Source organism: Patiria miniata, unplaced genomic scaffold (genome assembly GCF_015706575.1).
Source record: "Patiria miniata isolate m_02_andy unplaced genomic scaffold, ASM1570657v1 HiC_scaffold_29, whole genome shotgun sequence".
Lineage (NCBI taxonomy): Eukaryota > Metazoa > Echinodermata > Asteroidea > Valvatida > Asterinidae > Patiria > Patiria miniata.
This window is the reverse complement of record NW_024037068.1, coordinates 1323006-1343489: the sequence shown is the minus strand read 5'-3', so window position 1 is coordinate 1343489 and position 20484 is coordinate 1323006. Positions and strand designations below refer to the sequence as shown.

Genomic DNA, 20484 nt, shown 5'->3' with positions numbered 1-20484 from the left:
CATACAATGTGCATTACCATCATCAAGATGGCCTCCACCTCCCCTCACAGCTTTCCGATCCTCCCATTTGTTCATGTTAAACTTTACATATCACCAAACATAAGGAAACCTGTCACCATCTTCCGAGCTTTCATGGTACAACAAAGCTCTGAACACTACAACAACTATAGAAACTGCATATCACGTATGCACTATAAAATGCAACTAGAACTGAGAAGGCCAAATAGCCCAATATTATGCATCATCACGTATGGGTTGTGCAGGATTCCATGATTTTTCCATGACTTTAAAGCTATAGTCCATCATTTGTAATTTGTGCATTTTGTTCGTTTGAAGCAACAAAAGTGTTCAAAATCTAATGAAGGATACTGAACAACTTACTTGATGAAGTTTCAGCTCAGCTTCAGCTTTATATTCCATGAAAAACAGCATTCTAGGATCTCAATTTCAAATCAAAAGTTGCTAAATCATGTTTCCAATTGTTTTGAATTGCAGCTTTACGCGATGTCGCGCACTGATCCGACGAATTATAGCAACCGCGCGCGCCTGTGCGTCGTTCCAATGCTTGTGCGCGCTGCGCCGAATAACAAAACGAACTACTAATTTAAATTTTCCTACGGTGCTTCTTGAGATGCACCGTTGGAAATGCCTCCTTTCGTTGATTTCTTCAAAATGAGAGCTTGCCAGAAAGGATAATTTTACAGGGAGTTTAGTCCCCTTACTATCTTTCAACCAGTATGTTTTTCAACAATAATTACGTCAGTTACTTTTTTGGATAGCTGCAAATGATGGACTCGGGCTTTAAGTGTTAGCTATAAATTCCAGGATTTTCAAGGTACCATGACTGTGGGAATCCTGCAAAAAGTTTTGAGCAGTACAGTAAGTAAAATGTTGTACAGTTTTGGCAGGTTTTGAAGACAATGTAAAGTTTCATCTTAGCACCAACCTGAGCACAGGCATCATAGAATCCAGCCAGTGAGTCCAGCGCTCTCCCCTTGGTGTAGAACCCGATGATATTCTTCATAATCTCTGGGTCTTTCCGCCAGTCCAGGGACTGTAGATAGTTGGCCGCCATGACGTAAATCTCCTTCTGGCGGGACACTCCAGCGAAGAAGATGATCTTCTCTGTGTCGCCGGACTTTAAGAGCGCCCTCATGGCCTACGACAAGAGGACGAACAGCGGAAGCCATCTTTAATTGATTAGTATCAGAGTTTCTGTGGAAAACAGCTTTCGTCTGAATAAAGTTGTAAGCAAAACTGTAGCTCATTTTCCGGACAAATTTTTCGGTGTTAATCTGTTTAAAAGCCCTGGGCCCAATGTTCTGCCCTTTTTACCACTGCTGATGAATCTCTGCAACCTGAAACAAATTTGTGTGGCTTTTAGCGGATTAAGGAGTCCCTGGGCAGTCCAAACCAAAATAATAGTAGTGTTGTTGTTGCGCCGATTGCAAGTCCAGCCACAAGTATATCACAAGTCAATCCCAATTTCTGTCACAAGTAACAGGGGATTAAGATCACAAAGAAATGCCTCAGTAACAGTTCATTTATATAGTTTGCAATTCGACTAAGGACTGGATGGCTTTTGACGGACTTTGTGTTGTACTTGTGGTAGGCTTGTGAAGACGTGTAAGGATTTTTGACAGACTTGTGGGGACTTGTGGGGACTTGTGAGGACTTGTGGGGACTTGGAATGACTTGTGGGGACTTGTAGGGACTTCTGAGGGCTTAGGAGGACTTGGGAGAACTTGTGGGGTCTTGGAGGACTTGCAAGGGCTTGTAAGGTCTTGTGAGGACTTGTGAGGACATGTGAGAACTTGTGTGGACTCGTGTGGACTTGTGTGTACTTGCGTGGACTTGTGTGGACTTATGGGGACTTGTGGGGACTTGTTATTACCTGAGGACTTTTGATGGACTTGTGGGGACTTGTGAGGGCTTGTTGGGACCTGTGGGGATTTGTGAGGACTTGTGGGTACTTGCGATGAATTCTGAATTCAACCCACCTTGGCTTTGTTGCCAGCCTGCGTGTACTTCTTAGTGGCCAGGTGATAGGAGCCTTGCAAGAAGCAGATATCGGCGACCTTCTCCAGCAGCTTGAGACGGACCTCATTGTTCTTGTTGTCCTTAGAGAGAGTCATCTTCTCTGCCAGGCGTTCTGTGATCGGTACGCTCTGAGACTGGCAGAGGTCCAAGGCCTCGTTGTACTATGAATGGAGGAAACCAAAATAAAATTTTGAAATTGGTTTTGATAAAAAAAATTGGTTTTGATAAAAAAAATGGTTCTGATAAAAAATTGGTTTTGATAAAAAATTGGTTTTGATAAAAAATCTTTATTTAGGGCTGCCAGACACTCTGTCACAAGTTTTGCCCCGATGGTGAAAAAAAAAAAAGAGATTCTGTGTGACAGAAAGCGAAGTGCCTTTGCTACTAAGTGCTCATACAAATGAGCATTCCTCTCTGAAGATGTAAAATAACCAAATTCTCTATCAAATGGCATAATGGTCACTACCTGTGCCGTGTACAGTTGTCTTAATCGTGCCAACCCAGCACTGGGTGTTGGCTCTGCGTTTTTCTCACAGTTTTTGCCATCCATCATAGATTTGAAGGCTTGCCTACTACCGTCTGCACACGGCGCTATACGATCTTTGCCTACTATAATGGCGACGCTGACTTCCTGGTGCCCGGATGTAGGCTGGGTCACATGGGTAAGTGAAAAAGCCCTATAAATTTTTTGTATTTGACACAATGCGTTTGACGCAGTATTTTGATATACTCTGATATTGAATTTTCCATTCAATACTGCAGTTATAGAGTTGTGTGGGTTTGGAGTGGGGATCCTAAATCCTTTTTTCTGTTTTAAAGAAGACCTAGGAAAACTTTTTTTTTTTTTTTAATAATTAATAAAATTATACCCGAAAAATAAACAAGTATTTTCCAATCTTAGCGAACCTTTTTGGCCACCACCATCAGATCCACAGCTTTGTCGTACTGTCCATGCTCCATGAAGAACTCGGCGCAGCGGTTCAGCAGGATGGGGTCTGTTCGCTCGTCAAGGTCCTCCGCGATCAGCTGGAGGGCACCAAACTGCTGGGTCTTGAAGGCCAACTCCAAGGCCTTGGAGAAATGCCCACCCTGGAGGAATTATGAAAAGCTCAAAATGTCATTCGTACTATTATTGACCTTATCCATCACAGCAACGAAACAAGAATGATTGGCATATCATGTATAAATTTTGTCCATTGGATCGACAACCACAGGGGAAAAAGTGAGGTATGTCTTGAGTCAATATTGCTCATCAGGCCGGCGTTTGTCCTCGGTTTCCATGGCATGAAACGACTGAGAATATTTCTACTCCCCCTGGACGGGATGCTAGTCCATCGCAGGTTACTCCCCAACTCATGATGGTACCCATTTACACTCCTGGGTGGAGAGAGGCCGGTGGGGGTAAAGTGGCTTGCCCAAGGACATAACACATGGCCAGCAGCTGGATTCAAAGTGCATCAGCCCTTACTGGCAACAACTTAGAATGGGCTTTATTTTTCCTTGTTTCATAATTTGATACATTTTTTATTGATATTAAGTAGTTGTTTTTCAATAATAAAAACCCTGATACTAACCATTGCCAATTGAGTTTCTCAAGGAAGAACTTGGAAAGTGTCTTACTTTTCCATATTGCAAATGAAAGGATTTTTTTTAATGATATGAGGTGCTTGGTTGTTTTTATAATTAAAGATTCTGATATTCTGATATTGTAAAATGGATTATTGTGATATTGTGATATTGTAATGTTGTAATATTGTGATGTTGTAATATTGTGATATTGTCAAATTGTGATATTGTGATATAGTGATATAGTGATATTGTGATACTGTAATATTGTGATGTTGTGATATTCTGATTTTCTGATATCAATATATATTCTGATATTCTGATATTCTGATATCTGACATTCTAATAGTGACAGAGCCAAGTGCTGTCTTTAATGCTAATCCCTCCATGAAATCGTATTTTATATTAAGGTATATTCATTTTATGGGCTGTGACTGTGTAGGTCTTTACCTTATGGAACAGCATGACAGCTTTGTCCATGGTGCTAGAGTTTGTCTCGTAGTAGCGAGCTGCCTCTATCATGTCCTCATTAGAACTCATCAACGCAAGATTCATCAACTGATCCTCCAGGTTATTCTCCTGCAAAAACCAATCAGCAGACGTAAACATAAACAAAAGACTCCCATGTCTTGGATTTTTCTAACCTGATTGATATTGGGAAATAAAAAAAACAATTCAGCGATGAGAGATTCGGGAACATGAGGTAATACCCATCGAGTATCAAAACCTTGCAGTTGAAAACTTCATTCAATTTGGATGTCCATCGTTATTTCCGCATTGCTTTACCATTATTCTTGTCTTTATATCCCTAGGCAATTTAAAGTTATCTACTAAAGGTTGGTATACAGATACTGAATGTTTATGAGTGCAATGGTAAGAATAACTTCATGAGGAGACAGATGGAATGTTCCATTCCAAGAGGCGAAGCCCAGTGGATGAAAATTCCATCAGTCACTGAATTAAATTATTCTTTCCACTGCATGAATGTTAAACATTCATTATTTTGTTTTATACGACGCCTGAATAAATCCTCGTAATCTGATTGGTAACTTGTAAACTGGTACTATGAAGATACAGCATCAGAGTTATCATTGCTATGTGAAAGCCCAACCAATAGTGTGACCGTGCAATGGAAGTTCTATTTACCGTGGAATGAAACTTGGGACAAATAATTCAATGGCACGTAATCAACGACCAACCAATGAGACGACTGGGATTTGTTCAGGCGTTGTATAGTAGCAAATGTTGTTCTCAGATTTCTTGAAAAATAGAATCCCTTCACATTATCGGATATTACCACAGCTCAACAGCTATTAGAAACCTCTTTTACTTTTCTCTCACATCCTTTACATGTTGTTAACTGTTATTTTCAGTGTAAAACAATTTAAAACAAGGACAATCAATCAGTCTAATAACTGCTATTGGTAACTTACGTCAAAAAGGTTTTGCTTACCATCTATCCATGGAATTGTAGTCAATACTTGCTTTGAAAGATGTAAAATGAAACTTAGCATAAATTTTGTTGTCCGTTTACCTTGCACAGCCGAATTGCCTGACTGTACGCCTGGGCTCTGGTGAAGAAGTGAATGGCCTCCTTGATGTTATCCTGAAACGAAACATTGACATCAATTACAAAGTTACCACACAAATTGATAAATAAAATATAAAACTTTTTAAGAAAAATTTGAAACCAAACAACCGCTTTGGTCCTGAAGCATGCTGTACATTTCTAAACAGGAAATCTCTGTTAAAATTTACAGAAAGGGCAACAATGGAAAAGAAGTTACAATCTTACAAATAACAAATACTTCCAGAAGACACCAGTTGCTTGACCCATATTTATAAGGTCCGAGGACAAATGCACAACAGAGGACAGATGGCTTTTAAAGGTAGAGTATAGCATTTGTAATTTTTTTTCTTCGTTTAAAGCAACAAAAGTGCCCAAAATCTAAAGAAGGGTGCTTAACAACTAACCTGATGAACTTTCAGCTCAGTGAATGCTGTGTATTCCCAAGAAAACAATATTCTAGGATCTCGATTTCAATTCAAAAGTTGCCGAGTCATGTTATGAATCGCACCCGAAATCAGCATCCGGGACACGTTCTCATTCAGTCGATTGCCACTACGCGATGTCACACACAGAACTGACAAATAAAAGCAACCACGCGCACGTGTGCGTCGTGTCAACGCTTGCGCACACTCATTCACGGCTTCGCCGAAATAAAAACGAACTAACAGAAATTTCCAAAAATGCATCTTTAGACGCATCGTTGAAAAAGGCCTTCTTTTATTTGTTTTCTTCAAAATGACAGATGCCAGAAAGAATTATTTCACAGGGAGTTTAGTGTCATTTCTATCTTTAAACCAAGTATGCTTGTCAACAATAATTTTGTCAGTTACTTTTGGATAACTGCAAATGATGTGCTCTACCTTCAAGTCAAAATAGTTGTAAAAGGTTGTTTGGTTAACTCGATGACAAATAATCGCAAAAGTCATCCACAGACATCCAGCAGAACCAATTATAATGTTTGCAGCAAAGTTGTAAAGTAACAAGTCAATACAACACCGTTGTAACAGAAACACTGGGTTTTTTTATTACACAAAACTGATTCTAAAAATCTCTGAACAATGAAAGTCAAAACCAAGTTCAACAGTGCAATTGCACGGTGTGGCCAGCAGTCGTGTTCTAGTTATTTTCTCAAATGGGTTATTGAATGAGTCTGTGGAATGGAGTATAGTAGGCCATCAGCCTCGGTCCAAAATTTTGGCCACCGGTATCAAATGAGGTAAATAATCGTCATCGCGATTTTTGGCAAGGTATACACCTCCAGGGTTGGAAAATATGTGATAGCATTGCAGCGGTGGCAGCTTTTTGGGTGTTATCACCCTTTTTCTCAAAATGTCCATCAAAATGCTTGTTACCACTCTAGGGGCGGTATACCTTGCGCATGCGCACGATAATCATTTATGCCCTGATTTGATACTGACTAAACCCCCAGGCTGATGGCCTATAGGTTCAAATTTTAAATTACATAACTGCTGTCTACACCAGAATCAAGCAGATATGAAGAAACTGTGCGGAGAATCTATTTAATCATAACTTTCAAAACAGCTGAAAATGCAGTGTACACAGTATAAATAAGAATTTTCAACACAACAGTTGAAAGTTTTCTATGAAGATAACGCATGCAAACAACTGTAGTATAAAACACGAGTAAGAGAATAAAAGACAACATATTATACTCAATAGTGCAAACTTGCAAAAGACAATATCTAAAAAGTCAAGTGTTGAAAGCAGAATTATGGAGTTTTGTCGCTGAGAAATGGGACACAAAAGGTCACCACTAACACTGAAACAAAACTAATGGCAAGATTAATATTAGAAAAGAAGAACACATTCAGTTGCTTTTAGCTGAGAAAACAAAATGTTCTTGACGGCTGAACGAGGTTCACATACTGACCATTCTGGTTTCATCATCAATGGCTTCGGAGCTGCCCTTTTTGTTGCTCTGAGTGACAACAGAGTCAGGATTGAGATTATATCTTGCTGACTTTAGTCACTTACTTTACATTTTAGTCAATGTCAAGAAATCCTGTCTCAAGTCAAGTCACGAGTTATTCAAAAGAGCTATGAAAAAGGCAATTCCTTTGTCATTGTTCCTTAGTAGTTACTTATGCCCCAGACTTAAAATATGTAGCACCAAAATTAGTGACTGGAAAGCCAATTTCATAAGCTACTTTTAGATGAACAATTTACTGAAATTGCTCAATCCGTTCAAAGGATATAACCATTTAAACCCTAAAACCTCCTTCATCCAAAAATGCGATTTCAAGAATCGTTGTCACAATTGTCTTCAAACAAACAAAAATAATAAAATTGTACTGTTGTAGTTGGAGAGCCTCTCGACAAGCATATTTTATGCTTTTTAGGCAATCCCTCAGGTCTACATATGGTTCAATTTAATGTTGAATGTGTTTTAATGTGTTTGTTTGATAGTTTCATGTATAGTAACCTTTTGTAGTTTGTCCTTATGATATTCATTGTCGTGTCTAGCAATTTTTATGTATTGAATTTTAAAATTGTCTTATATTTTTATATTTCAATTGTCTCGTGCCTGAGAAATTATCTAATAACTAAATAAATAAATAAATAATATATAAACATCGCCAGCGATAAAACCTCAGTTTAAAAGTTAAAAATATTCAAATATTCATAAAAGTATGCTAATGATAAATGGTCAAAGTTTATAGGTCAGAAGTAGAGTTCAAGGGTCGAGGGTACACAAAGCATTCAAGAATGTCCTACCTGGTTTTCATACTGTCTTGCAAGATGGTAGCATGCAGCTTTGTCGCCAGTCTCGTTGGCAATCTCAGCAGCCTGGGGAAGATACAACAAATACTAAATACGAACTTCATTAGGGTAGTCTCAACCACGACCAAAACAAAAATAGGGAACCTGCCCTTAATAGTGGGGCAGATAGGGGGAAAATTTGGGGGAATTGTGCCTTTGATGATACAAGCATGACATTTGGCACACTGTCAGAGTATGTCCTAAGAAAGATATTTGGCTATAATAGGCATTTGCAGATTTGTCCTTTGCAAAAATATAGGAAGAATAACAGGCAATGGCAGCCATTTTTAAAATGGCTGCCAAAAATGTTTTCTTTTTTTAAAGAGAACATATTTCCGAAACTTTTAGGGAGGTTTTTAGCAAGAAGGGCTAAATTTGAGGCAATTTTCATTAAACTGTCTTCATAAACACACAAGTCAAAAACTGATACAGGGGAGTCAGAATTTATTTTTTTCAGGTTGTTTTGGGGTTTCGGGAGCTTCGCCCAAGTCTTACACTAAAAATACCCCTGCAATGTCAGCACATAACAGCAATAAAATTACTCAGAATGTTTTTCAAGTATGCACCTTCTCCAGGTTGCCACAGTAACAGTAGACTCTGACCAGAGACAGAAAGTCTTGGCCCGCCTCATAGAATTGAAGAGCCGTCTCCATCTCACCGGTGCTCTCCATGTACTGAGCCCACCACCTCCTCAAAGATCTAGCACGAAAAATAAATTAATAAATAATTAAATAAGAACTAAATGAAATACATCTTGTTTTCCAGAATTGATTCTAAGATATTTACTGTTAAGTAAAGACTCTAAGCAAGACCAGTGCATGGGGCTCTTTGACCATGCATGAGTGTTGTGTGGGAGGAACAGTGCGCAAAGTACGGGTGACAACTTATATCTTAAATGTGAGGTGTTCTGGAAAATTGAGGCAAAAGTGGGCAGAGGTCAAAATGAGAGTATTAGGAAAGAGAATAAAATTCTCCTTACAATATTGTTTGCTGCGCCGTGAATGGGTGCGCGCGCAAGCGTTGACACAACGCACGCGCGCGCTGTTGCTATAATTCGTTGGTTCAGTGCATGACATCGCGTAGCTGCAATCAGCTGAATGAGAACGTGTCCCGGACGCTGATTTCAGACGCAATTCAAAACATGACTCGGCAACTATTGAACTGAAATCAAGATTCTAGAATTCTCAGATACAGCATTCAGTGAGCTAAAACTTCATCAGGTTAGTTGCTAAGCACCCTTCTTTAGTTTTTGAGCACTTTTGTTGCTTCAAACGAAAAAAATGCTTGACAAATGATGTACTCTATCTGATTAATGATTGCGTTAAGAAAAACATTTAGTTCTTACTTGTCTTTGTGTTTCATGATGTACGCTTCCAATGCCTGGGGTTCGTCAAACAACATGCGGGGAACCTCAAAACGGTGGGTGTCCGATTTCTCGTAGCTGTGAAGAAAGTGACAAAATATGGAATGTAAATGGTTTATGTAACGATTTCAAAAATGAAAACAATAAAAGTGCTGGTTTTTAATGTATATGCCTTGAACCACTTAGACACTGAACTTGTCAGGGCAGGCTAAGCATTTTGCAGCTGAAGTTGCAAGCGGGTGACACAGAATTCGTTCTGAGGAACACGTTGCGTGTAACTTTCTACTCACTTTAATGAAAACTATTTGACATCCCTTTTGGGTTTATTTATAAATTGAAAAGTGGACTTCTTGAAACATTTGAAACTGAGGGAGCTGTTGCTGTGATGTCATTTCAGGAAGACTCAGTTTGGGAGTTTTCTGTTCAAATTGAGAACCCACACTTTTCTCAGTGAAAACGTTTGTGAGCAAGGTTTGCTCCTTGGCTTACTGCCATGTTCTGACATAACGTATCACCAAAGAAATGAAAATTGATGAAAGCAAAATTTACAAAATTCTGGCAACTGTTTGTGATAAAATAACTGTAACATTGAGGTTTCTGCCCGGATTGACATCACAGTTTTGCTCATGAATATGGAAATTTGCATTAGCATAAGAACAAGAAAGGCACCATACAGCCCTTGAAAATGGCAAAATGAAAATTGACAATAGGGTAACATTGAGGTTTCTGCCCAGAATGACATCACAGTTTTGCTCATGAATATGGAAATTCGCATTAGCATAAGAACAAGAAAGGCACCATACAGCCCTTGAAAATGGCAAAGTGAAAATTGAAAATAAGGTAACATTGAGGTTTCTGCCCAGAATGACATCACAGTTTTGCCATGAATATGGAAATTCGCATTAGCATAAGAACATGAAAGGCACCATACAGCCCTTGAAAATGCCAAAATGAAAATTGACAATAGGGTAACATTGAGGTTTCTGCCCAGAATGACATCACAGTTTTGCTCATGAATATGGAAATTTGCATTAGCATAAGAACAAGAAAGGCACCATACAGCCCTTGAAAATGGTAAAATGAAAATTGACAATAGGGTTAAATGGGACAAAAAGGTGCACTTTCAAGGATTGAACCCTTTAAACCACCCTCAGGCAAAATTAAATATTGAGAATAAGTTGGAGCTTCGAAACCCAATATTTTGCTAGGAGAGTAAACCTTACTTTGGTATGGCTCCATTGATGTCACCTTTGGCCTCTAGGTGTTTAGCATAGTTGTAGTAAGTTGTGCGCAGGTGGATTCTATCATGCAGCTCTGCTGTCTCCATAGCCTGGACATATGAAAATCATAGTATCGGACAATTAGGGAAATACCAACTGTTGAACAAGGCTAGATCTAACTGACATGGCCAGAGTTTATTTGTAAACATAACAAGTCCGTTTAAGATCGGCTGGGGGAATGGATGCTGATAGTAGCCTGAGCCAAAGGCGAGGGATATTATCGGTGACCGGGCCCCCAGCTGGTCTTAAACGGACTTGTTTAATACCGGCCAAGCACATATTTATTCCCATTGATAAATACCTTTTGGTCAAAACTCAAAAACAGGTCAAAAATTATAAATTTCCAACAGTTTTGTTCAAAAATATTGTTCAAAACTTCATGTTTTTTTAAACACCCCTTTAGCTATGTTATGGTATGGGCCTCTCATGAGTAGTCGTAAACAACTCTTTATATGGATATTGGCATGCGCGTGGCGCGTACTGCGTGATGTGGCGCAGAACACAGCGGTGCGAGTGTAGTGTGAATTTAGATAATATATTCTTGACCCTACCTTTCCCCATTGCCCACTAGCTATGTTATGGTATGGGCCTCTCACGAGTAGTCGTAAACAACTCTTTATATGGATATTGGCGTGCGCATGGCACGTACTGCGTGATGTGGCGCAGAACACAGCGGTGCGAGTGCAATGAATTTAGATAATATTTTCTTGACCCTACCTTTCCCCATTGCCCACTAGCTATGTTATGGTATGGGCCTCTCACGAGTAGTCGTAAACAACTCTTTATATGGATATTGGCGTGCGCATGGCACGTACTGCGTGATGTGGCGCAGAACACAGCGGTGCGAGTGCAATGAATTTAGATAATATTTTCTTGACCCTACCTTTCCCCATTGCCCACTAGCCTGGTAGAACTCATTCAGCAGATCATGTCTGGTGCAGTTCTTGTACAGTCTCTCCGCATCCTCCTACAAAGCAAACACACAGTCAGAAAATATATGTATCTCCTTTGTGCATGACCTGCTGGTTGCGCCGTGCAAGGCAATTTACGTTTGAGTATTTCCGAGTAACACTTCTTGTACAGTTACAGTGGAACGTCGCTATACCGTGCATGGCTTGACCAAACATTTGGAGATACAGAACACTGTCCTTGGCTCCTGATTTTTGTTGTAAAAAAATGTCAACAGAAGGGTGAAAAGAGGCTGTTATTTCCCCACGGAATAGAAGGGAAAATCCACGCATTGCTTTAGGTAGTAAGCTCAAATATTGTGTAATAATGTAATTCAATAGTCAGCATGTGTTCAAAGTCATCTTTCAGTATTAAAGGGAATATACAACATTTGGTTTTGCTCTAATTTTCAGAAATAAATGGATTTGGAGGATTAGTATGCTATAGAAAATATTGTTAAACTGACTTGTTTCATCTTTTGGGCTTGTAAATGCTGGGAAAAGCAAGTAAACCAATTTTGTTCTTGTAGTCTGGCTCCCTGACCCCACTTAATATAAAACGGAGCAATTTACAGACTTTGGGGAATTGTAAGGTCAGACAATCAGTCTAGCAGGCTTGTATCCCTTCACAGGTATGTAATCAATTGCAAAGAAAAATGCGGAATAACTAAATATAAAAAATTAAAAGCAATGTTTGAACAAAGCCAGTTTTCTCCAACGATGGTCGACCGGCCAGCGTTGGAAAAATACATGTTTTCTTGAAAATGTCAGCATACCAGGAGCCACGATTTTACAGAATGCTTTAGAATGTCATTCACTAACAATCCAGTAAGATATTTCGTTATAATTTCATCATTTCGTTTTTTGATGTTTGCAATTTGTATTTTCCCTTTAACTACCAGGGCGTGCAGGGTGAAGTTCTGAAGGGCCCTATTTATTGATATGTGAGTATCGGAGCACCAGTAACTTAAAATCGTTTTACCGTACGATCGCCATTATGAACATTTCTGTGGATCCTACGATGTTCGTTATCGCAGCGTTCCACTGTACTGCAATGAAGGGAATAACCCAGTTTTTATATATCTTCAAAAATATTCCATCGATAGATCCCTTGCTGTAAACTGGTCTTTGTTCCTCTGTGCACTTTAGCCCTCCTAATGGGAAGTCAATATTCAGAGCAATAGGCCAAAAAAAAAAGTCTCTGGTTTCTGGTATGTGCGCGCGTTGCCGTAGCCATGCGCGTCGGCAAAATGAAAACGTTTTTTTTTTCAATGAAAGATGATGTCTCAAAACCGCCAAACTCACTGGTTTGACTGGAATCCTGCTGCTGCACAATTTTAACGTGTTTTTAGATTGGGTTATGGTCGAAAATAAGCTTTATGTGGCCTCTCTGGACTCCCATATATTTGCACTAAGTTTGGTCGGGCACCATTTGCAGTCATCAGCCGACATTTGAAGCAAAGAAATCAGGTAAAAAAAAAAAAAAGCCGCGTCGCTGCAGCACTTTTTGGGCAAGCTCCATACCAGAAACCGGAGACTTTTTTTGTTTTTTTGGCCATATGTTGGGGTATTTTATTTCTTATCCACTTACCAACTGTCCCAGCTGTATGCCCAACATGGCTACCTTGGCGTCCAGCTCGGCTTCGTTCTCCACCTCCCGCATCGCCCTTGCTCCCCGCGCATGGCCCATGTTACCCAGGCACACCTTGGCCACGTCCAGTCGCCGGGTCTTCACGCACATCTTGGCCATGTTTTCCCAGACTGTCTCGCTGCGAGAGAACAAATTAATTTTCCAAATAGGCCATACATGGGATGGTGTGGTCCAATGGTTACGGTGTTCGACTCGTGTGCCGTGGTACATGGGTTCGAATCCTGACCATGGGCACATGGTGCTTGTGCTCTTGAGCAAGGCACTTTACCAGTATTGCTTCGTCCTTCGGATGGGACGTAAAGCCGTAGGTCCCGTGTGTTGTGTAATGCACGTTAAAGGACCCAGTAACACTTATCACTCCCCGGTGTTTCTGGCAGTGGCTGCAATATGCGCCACAGCACCTTGTAAACCATTATAAGGTGCTACATAATGGGCCTCATATTTCTCATAAACTTTATTTACCTTTCTTTAATAATAGACATAATTTCCAGTGCCTTGAGTACCTAATTGTTGGTAGATACGTGCGCTATATATGACTCCGATATTATTATTTAACATTTGATTGAATCAGGGTACTTTAACAATGCAATTTGGGGTACAAAGAGACATGAAGCACAGAGCAAGTTTGATCCACATAGGAGTACAGTTTGACTAACTCTGGTTTATCAACTCTGGTGATAGCGGTTCGTCGTGATAACCTTGAGGTGATTTTCCCTTTTAAAAGCCTGGGCCCTTTTTATACCAGGATTTTCAATGTTAGTGAGAGTTACACCACAGGAGGCCAGTCCACGCTCTTTGGATAGGCATTCATACACTCGAATTCTGCAGTTCACGCATGCATGAATGTAAATCGTGTGCCGCAGCGATCACAAACACTTACAGTTGACAGTGCATCAAATTCAGGATTTCTTTTGTTTGTGCAATAATTTAAACAATCAAAAGAAGAAAACATGGTTTCATTACTTGACAAAAACAAATATAACGTTGGATATTATGAAAAATCCATGTGCGTTTAGGCCTCTGAGGAATGAATCAGGCATGCCTAACAAGTCGTTCAGTCAAGCGGTACTAATTGTTCCCTGCTGCCTTAAGGAGATAAATCTTGAGATAAGAGAGATCAGTAAGCCGGTTCTCTCAGGTTTTGAGATAAAAGAGGATTCACGGCATGGCCCTCTCGCGGCGGCGGGCTATCGCTGCTGTGGGTAATCATGTATCTACAACAACAACACGTATCTGGGTCATTCCACCGGGTTGGGAACCAGTGCATGTTACATCCATATATTTGGTTATATTATGAAAAGTATCAATGCATTCTAAACAATTGCTCAACATGATATTTGTCTGAGGGTGTTTCAATACTTGAGAAAGTTTGAAATCATTTGAAAGTACTTTGACAAAAATATGAGCAAAAATGTATTAATTCGGACGTAACATTGACACCGTGTCAATGTTACGTCCAAAATGACATTTTTTGCTCATATTTTTGGCAAAATACATTGAAATGATTTCAAACTTTCTGCAGTAGTGAAACACCCAACAACAAATATTATGTAGAGCAACTGCTAGCAAGGCATTCATGCTTTTCTTAATATGGTCATATGTCACACTTTGTTCCCCAACCCGGTGGAATGACCCATCTAAAATAAACGGTTACATGCTGTTTATATTCAGATACCTGAATATAAAATATCCGTCCCTTCCCAGTGTCCCGGATTCCAGTACTCACTCCAAGCAACAACCAAGACCTACCTCTTAATGAGCTTGATGGCCTTGAAGGCCTCATCCATGTTACCTATGGTCAGGAAGTAACTGAAGTTCATCATGGCCTCCTGGGCATTCTTGTCTCCTTCCTCCAGCCCAACAAAGTCCCTCATGACCTGCTTGGCTACCAGGGACCCTGGGGACAAGGAGGTGACTCCGTCGCTCTTCTCGCCAGCCTGTTGATGGAAGGAAATGTTTCAAAATTGCACTCAATAGAAAGATCAATTCAGGCAATTCACAATGCAGTGCGCCACCAAGAGTTTGCCAAGGAGAGTCAATTTTTCAAGTTTACGGACAAAACATGGCTCATTTGAATGAGTGTTAGTAGACAACTTGGGCTAATTTGTTAAAGATTGGGGCATAGCGTTCTGCCGCCTAACAAAAAAACACCATATTGATAAAAAGAAAAGAAAAGTGCAAACAGATACCTGAATCATATGCTTACAAAAATACCGACCGCAAAAACTAACAATTTCAAATGTCCCGCGCTGCGAATTTGTCGACCATCTCCCACAATGCACTGGGAAAATTTAACTCTCCTTGGCAAACTTTTGGTGGCGCACTGTGAGAATCGCTCGAATTGGCGATTGTATAGTTACGGGTCCCTCTTTAGTTTTGGTCAAATTAGAGTTAAGGTTATTTTTATCATTCCAAAATGACTTTTGACCGAAAGTATACTTCTCTTAATTCTAATGACACAATTTTCTGTAATTTTGAACAGTTTCTTGCGGTAGGAAATGGGATTTTCATATGCGTTTTACAGTTGGCATGGTTGGTGCCGTGCGAATCAACGCGGTTTTACACGTTCTCGGTGTGTCGCAGTGATCGCATTAATGTAAAATTTAGCCTTCTTGCCAAATTTTTAAAGAAATCCAACTGCTTTTATGAAGTAATTAAGTATGAGTGGTTACAATGATAGGAATAGGGTCGGTCTAGTTCCTCACCTTCTTGATGAAGTAGAAGTATGGTACTTTCAGTCCAAGCAGGTGGCTAAAGGCTGGTGCCAAACCAAAGCTGTCTTGTAACACAATGCCGTGCTCCAGGGTACTAAACAGCGATATAATCATTACATCGGGCTATGTGAGGGGAAAAATGACAAATATCCTTGAATAGTAATTGTAATTCTTTTGATGAAAATAACACTATAATACTTTTTCCATTTGCCAATAAATATTTCTTTGACAAAAACTGTTTGCACGTATAGGGTAAAAGAGTAAACATGGCAAATACCATGTGACTTGGTTTTGGCCAATCAAGAGACAGCATTTGTGGGTGAGGTATTATCCATTATACAACGCCTGAATAAATCCGTCATCTGATTGGTGGGTTGTTGATCACATGTCATTGAATTATTCACCCCAACCCACAGCACGGCCGCACCGCCAAAAAAAGAAGTTCTATTCCACGGTAAATAGAAGTTCCATTCCATAGTGAATAGAAGTTCCATTGCTCGGTCACACTATAGATAAATCCAGCTGCAGCCATTTTCTGCAGTGGCATCAGGCTCACGTGAGTTGCGCTCAGTTAGTACACACACACTCCTGGCTCTACCAACCAATAGGAATACCAAAATGCGTGTACGCCTCGTCTTTAAGAACGCGTGCAGCATGCGTGTGAGTATAACACCACCGCAGTACAAGCTTCTAATTCTGTTATAAGATGGATTTTTTTTAATTTTTTTTTCGAACCAGCCAACCGAGATTCGAACCAGCCAACCGATCCCGTTAGCTCGGTGGTCAAGTGGTAAGACATCTGCACTAGAAAGCAGGAGGTCGTGGGTTCGAGTCCCACCCGAGTGATTTTTTCCAACTTTCACTCGGGAGGTAACACACTGAGTATACAGTGTTTAAACGTCGGTGAAGGGCAAAACCTAATTTGACTTCTAATTCTGGTTGCCGGATTCCACTTTTGGTGGCACTGACCAATCAGATGACGAGGATTTAATCAGGTTTTGCATAAAACAAATAATGAATCTTTCACATTTGTGCAATGGAAAGAATAATTTCATTCGGTGACAGATGGAATGCTACAAACATTCATTATTTGTATACTATCCACTTTCCAACACGTAATATATTTGTATTACAATCACATAGACCACAATATATGATGGGATAGTAGAGGTGAGTGAACAAAATGCTTGTGACTGACTTGAATATTATCGACTATCCACCCTCCAACACATACTATATTTGTATTATAATCACACAGATTGAAAGATGTGATGGGGATAGTAGCGTTGAGTTTAGCAACTGGCTTACCGGTGAATCTTTCATGGTCATTAGCAGGGAGGATTTCTTGGTGGCGGGTTTGTCGTTGGACTCTGACAGCTTGGCCTGACAGATGAGCAGCTTGGGTTCGTTGGGGTCCCAGTGGACAGCTTGAGGGTAGCGACCAGCGATGTCATGGGCAGCTTCTGCACGGCCCCTGTAACGCAAAAAGGAGACGGTTGTACAATAAAATCTGGTGGTACAGTAGGAATTTTCAGGGGAGTACAGCCTAGCGGTTATGGTTTGTGACTCGTGATCATCAGGTCAGGGGTTTGAGTCCAGCTGCTGGTCATTATGCTGTGTCGTTGGGCAAGCCACTTTATCCCCACTTGGCTCTCTATGTGCACCCAGGAGTATAAATGGGTACCAGCATTAGCTGGGGAGTATTAAACTTGCGATGGACTGGCGTCATTCATTCATTCATTAGTTTTACTGCAGTAGAGAAAATAAGAGTTTTTCTCCTTTTCGATACCAAGTCCTAGCAGGACGATTTTGAAGTCGTCAGAAAATCCTTGCGCTCAATGGCTGCTTGGCGGCTGCTTGGCAGAGCTTGTCTAGGGTCAAGCCTGTCTGTAAGAGAACTTGCTGTTGTAAAGTCCGACGACCCAATTTTCTGTAATGCGATCAAGCTAAATGAGTCGTTTGTCGACCACGGTCAAAAAGTTTTATTACAGATTTGAAAGGAGCACAATCTCAGCATTACTGATGTGAAAACCGCATGCTGGTACCATCTTTAGTTCAAAAATTATGGAAGTCGGAACACCAAGAGATGTGATGAACTGATGTGATGAAGTGGCCCTATTTTGGCCTGAATCTCCAAATGAAACTTCCCAACAAACGACTCATTTAGCTTGATTGCATCACAAATGTTATTGGAACAATGTTATGGGAGTTTAGCGTTGACCATGTAGTTCTGGTGTTGCCCCAAACCTCCCTGCCTGTTACTCCCTGCAACGCCCCAGCACTGTATGGATCAATGATTTAATCAGCGAGTAAATACAACGTTATGCAAATCTTAATGGGTTCAGCTAACCTTTCTGCATCGCTTATTTCATCGTCTTGACTACTGTAATCTTCCTGGTCACCTCGGCCAGTAGCCAGGTCAAACACGGTGACAGTACCCAGGTCACAATCCCACACGTACAGTTTACTATCAGGGGTCCCGTTGGACTGAAAGACAAAACAAAATGCACACAATCAACGTAGGCAAGGGCAAACATTTTGGGAGTATTCAGGAAAAAAGGAATTCTGGATGAAAAAAAAAACAACCCGCGGGATTTAAAGGTACAGTCCATCATTTGTAATTTGTGCATTTTGTTCGTTTGAAGCAACACAAGTGCTCAAATCTAAAGATGGGTGCTGAACAACTAACCTCATGAAGTTTCACCTCAGCTTCAGCTGTTTATTTCGAGAAAAACAACATTCTAGGATCTCGATTTCAAATCAAAAGTTGCTGAATCATGTTTTGAATTGGGCCTGAATTCAGCATCCGAGACATGTTGTTACTGAGCCGATTGCTGCTATGCGATGTCGCACACTGATCCGACGAATTATAGCAACCACGCGCACATGTGCGTCGTGTAAATGCTTGCGCGCGCTTCGCCGAATGGAAAAAAAAAAAAAACATATCGTTGGAAAGGCCTTCTTTCGTTGATTTCTTCAAAATGACAGCATGCCAGAAGGAATAAAGTTCACAGGGAGTTTAGTCCCCTTACTATTTTTCAACCCAGTATGTTTTTCAACAATAATTACGTCAGTTACTTTGTGGATAGCTGCAAATGATGGACTGTAGCTTTAACAATCTGTTGAACTTTCCACTCAGTGGATATTACATTTTTTCGAGAAAACAGTGAACAAACATGCACAACCTTTTGATGATGAAATACAATTTTGTCAATAGCACTCTTTATTTCCAAAAATCAGTCAATTTTCTGATCATTGGAAACCCCCTACATTTATTGATTTCTTCTTAATGACAGCGAGCCAGATGGAACAATTTCTCGGAAAGAATGTTGCAACCTGACACTGCTTTTTTCTTCATACATCACCTCAATGAAGGTCAGTCATTGCAAAAATGATGATAAGACATGAATGTGGAACTGAGAAACATTTCCAATTTTGTTAGGAAATGCTTAATTTTCTAAACGCTCCATACACTTAATACACAACCGCTGAAGTAGTGTCATAATGAATACTGACCTTATTGGCTATGACGCAGACCTTGGTGCCATTACTGTTGATCTTCCCCATGGTGATAGTGCCAAGTCCTGTTACGGACTCACTCAGGTTGATGGGGCTACAGTGTGGTTTGGCCTCTCTAATAAATGAAAAACAAATCAGTTTTTAACTTAAGGGTATATTTACCGCACGTCATATAATGGGAGACTTTTGAGACGTTGGTGGCAGCAAACACACCGGTCCTTTTTCAGTTGTTTATACGTCATGTTTAAGCTAAAGCACGCATGCTTAATATGACGCAAACAATGGAAGGACTGGTGTGTTTGCTGCCACCAACGTCTCAAAAGTCTCCCATTATGTCACATAACATTTTTTTGGCTTCTGACTAGCGCCCCTTGAACAACGACATTGACAAATTGGGGAACCGCCAATAAATGACTGGATAGCTCAGTTGGTAGGGCGTCGGAACGGTAATCTAGAGGTCGCAGGTTCACACCCCGCTCCAGTCAATTTCTTTGTTCAGGTTAAAAAAATTCCTCTATCAAGATTAGCTTCAGAACACATTTCCAAACAGTGGACCAAGATTTGTGGGTAATTCGGCAGACTGTGGGTCCGAGCCCAGACTTATGGCTGGAAATGTGTGTCCTTATGCATACTTTATCACTTATTGCTCCCCACATGGTCGTTGTGTTAGATTTTGCCAGTTGGGCCAATATGGCCGAGTTGAGCTGTATCTTCCAAGGGGGAGCTGAGACAGCCTTTTGGCAAACAAAATTAGAAGCCATTTTTGAGGTGGAATGATGTCCACGCGCATGCCGCACGCGTTCTAAAAGACAAGGCGTGCGCGCATTTTGTTGACCCTATTGGTCGAAGGTAGGGGTGTGCATTTACGGCTAGTACATGAACCGGGTACCCGATTGAAAAAAACACGGGTAACCGGGCACCCCTTAAAGAAACCCAACGCCAAACATGCCAAAATTCAAATCTCGGGAGATGCTTTTAAGATTGTTTGCAAAGGTCCGTACGATAATACTACCACATCAGCGCATCAATACAGCAAGATAAAAGTGTGTACAG

The 20484-nt window shown here is 40.5% G+C and overlaps 1 protein-coding gene across 1 annotated transcript in view; it reads right to left on the bottom strand.

Annotated features, from left to right (window-relative positions):
- LOC119735761 (intraflagellar transport protein 140 homolog) overlaps positions 1–20484 on the bottom strand; it is a 39006-nt gene that overhangs the window by 3588 nt on the left and 14934 nt on the right. Inside the window, exons 15-30 of the mRNA XM_038209676.1 lie at positions 19429–19546; positions 18263–18399; positions 17221–17386; positions 15904–16035; positions 14948–15135; positions 13139–13316; positions 11484–11567; positions 10544–10650; positions 9303–9398; positions 8524–8656; positions 7913–7984; positions 5141–5212; positions 4057–4185; positions 2947–3129; positions 2001–2201; positions 947–1159 (exon numbers count right to left, since the gene is read on the bottom strand). Of these exons, the coding sequence (XP_038065604.1) occupies positions 947–1159; positions 2001–2201; positions 2947–3129; positions 4057–4185; positions 5141–5212; positions 7913–7984; positions 8524–8656; positions 9303–9398; positions 10544–10650; positions 11484–11567; positions 13139–13316; positions 14948–15135; positions 15904–16035; positions 17221–17386; positions 18263–18399; positions 19429–19546 (2209 nt within the window). The remainder of the gene's footprint in view (positions 1–946; positions 1160–2000; positions 2202–2946; positions 3130–4056; positions 4186–5140; positions 5213–7912; positions 7985–8523; positions 8657–9302; positions 9399–10543; positions 10651–11483; positions 11568–13138; positions 13317–14947; positions 15136–15903; positions 16036–17220; positions 17387–18262; positions 18400–19428; positions 19547–20484) is intronic.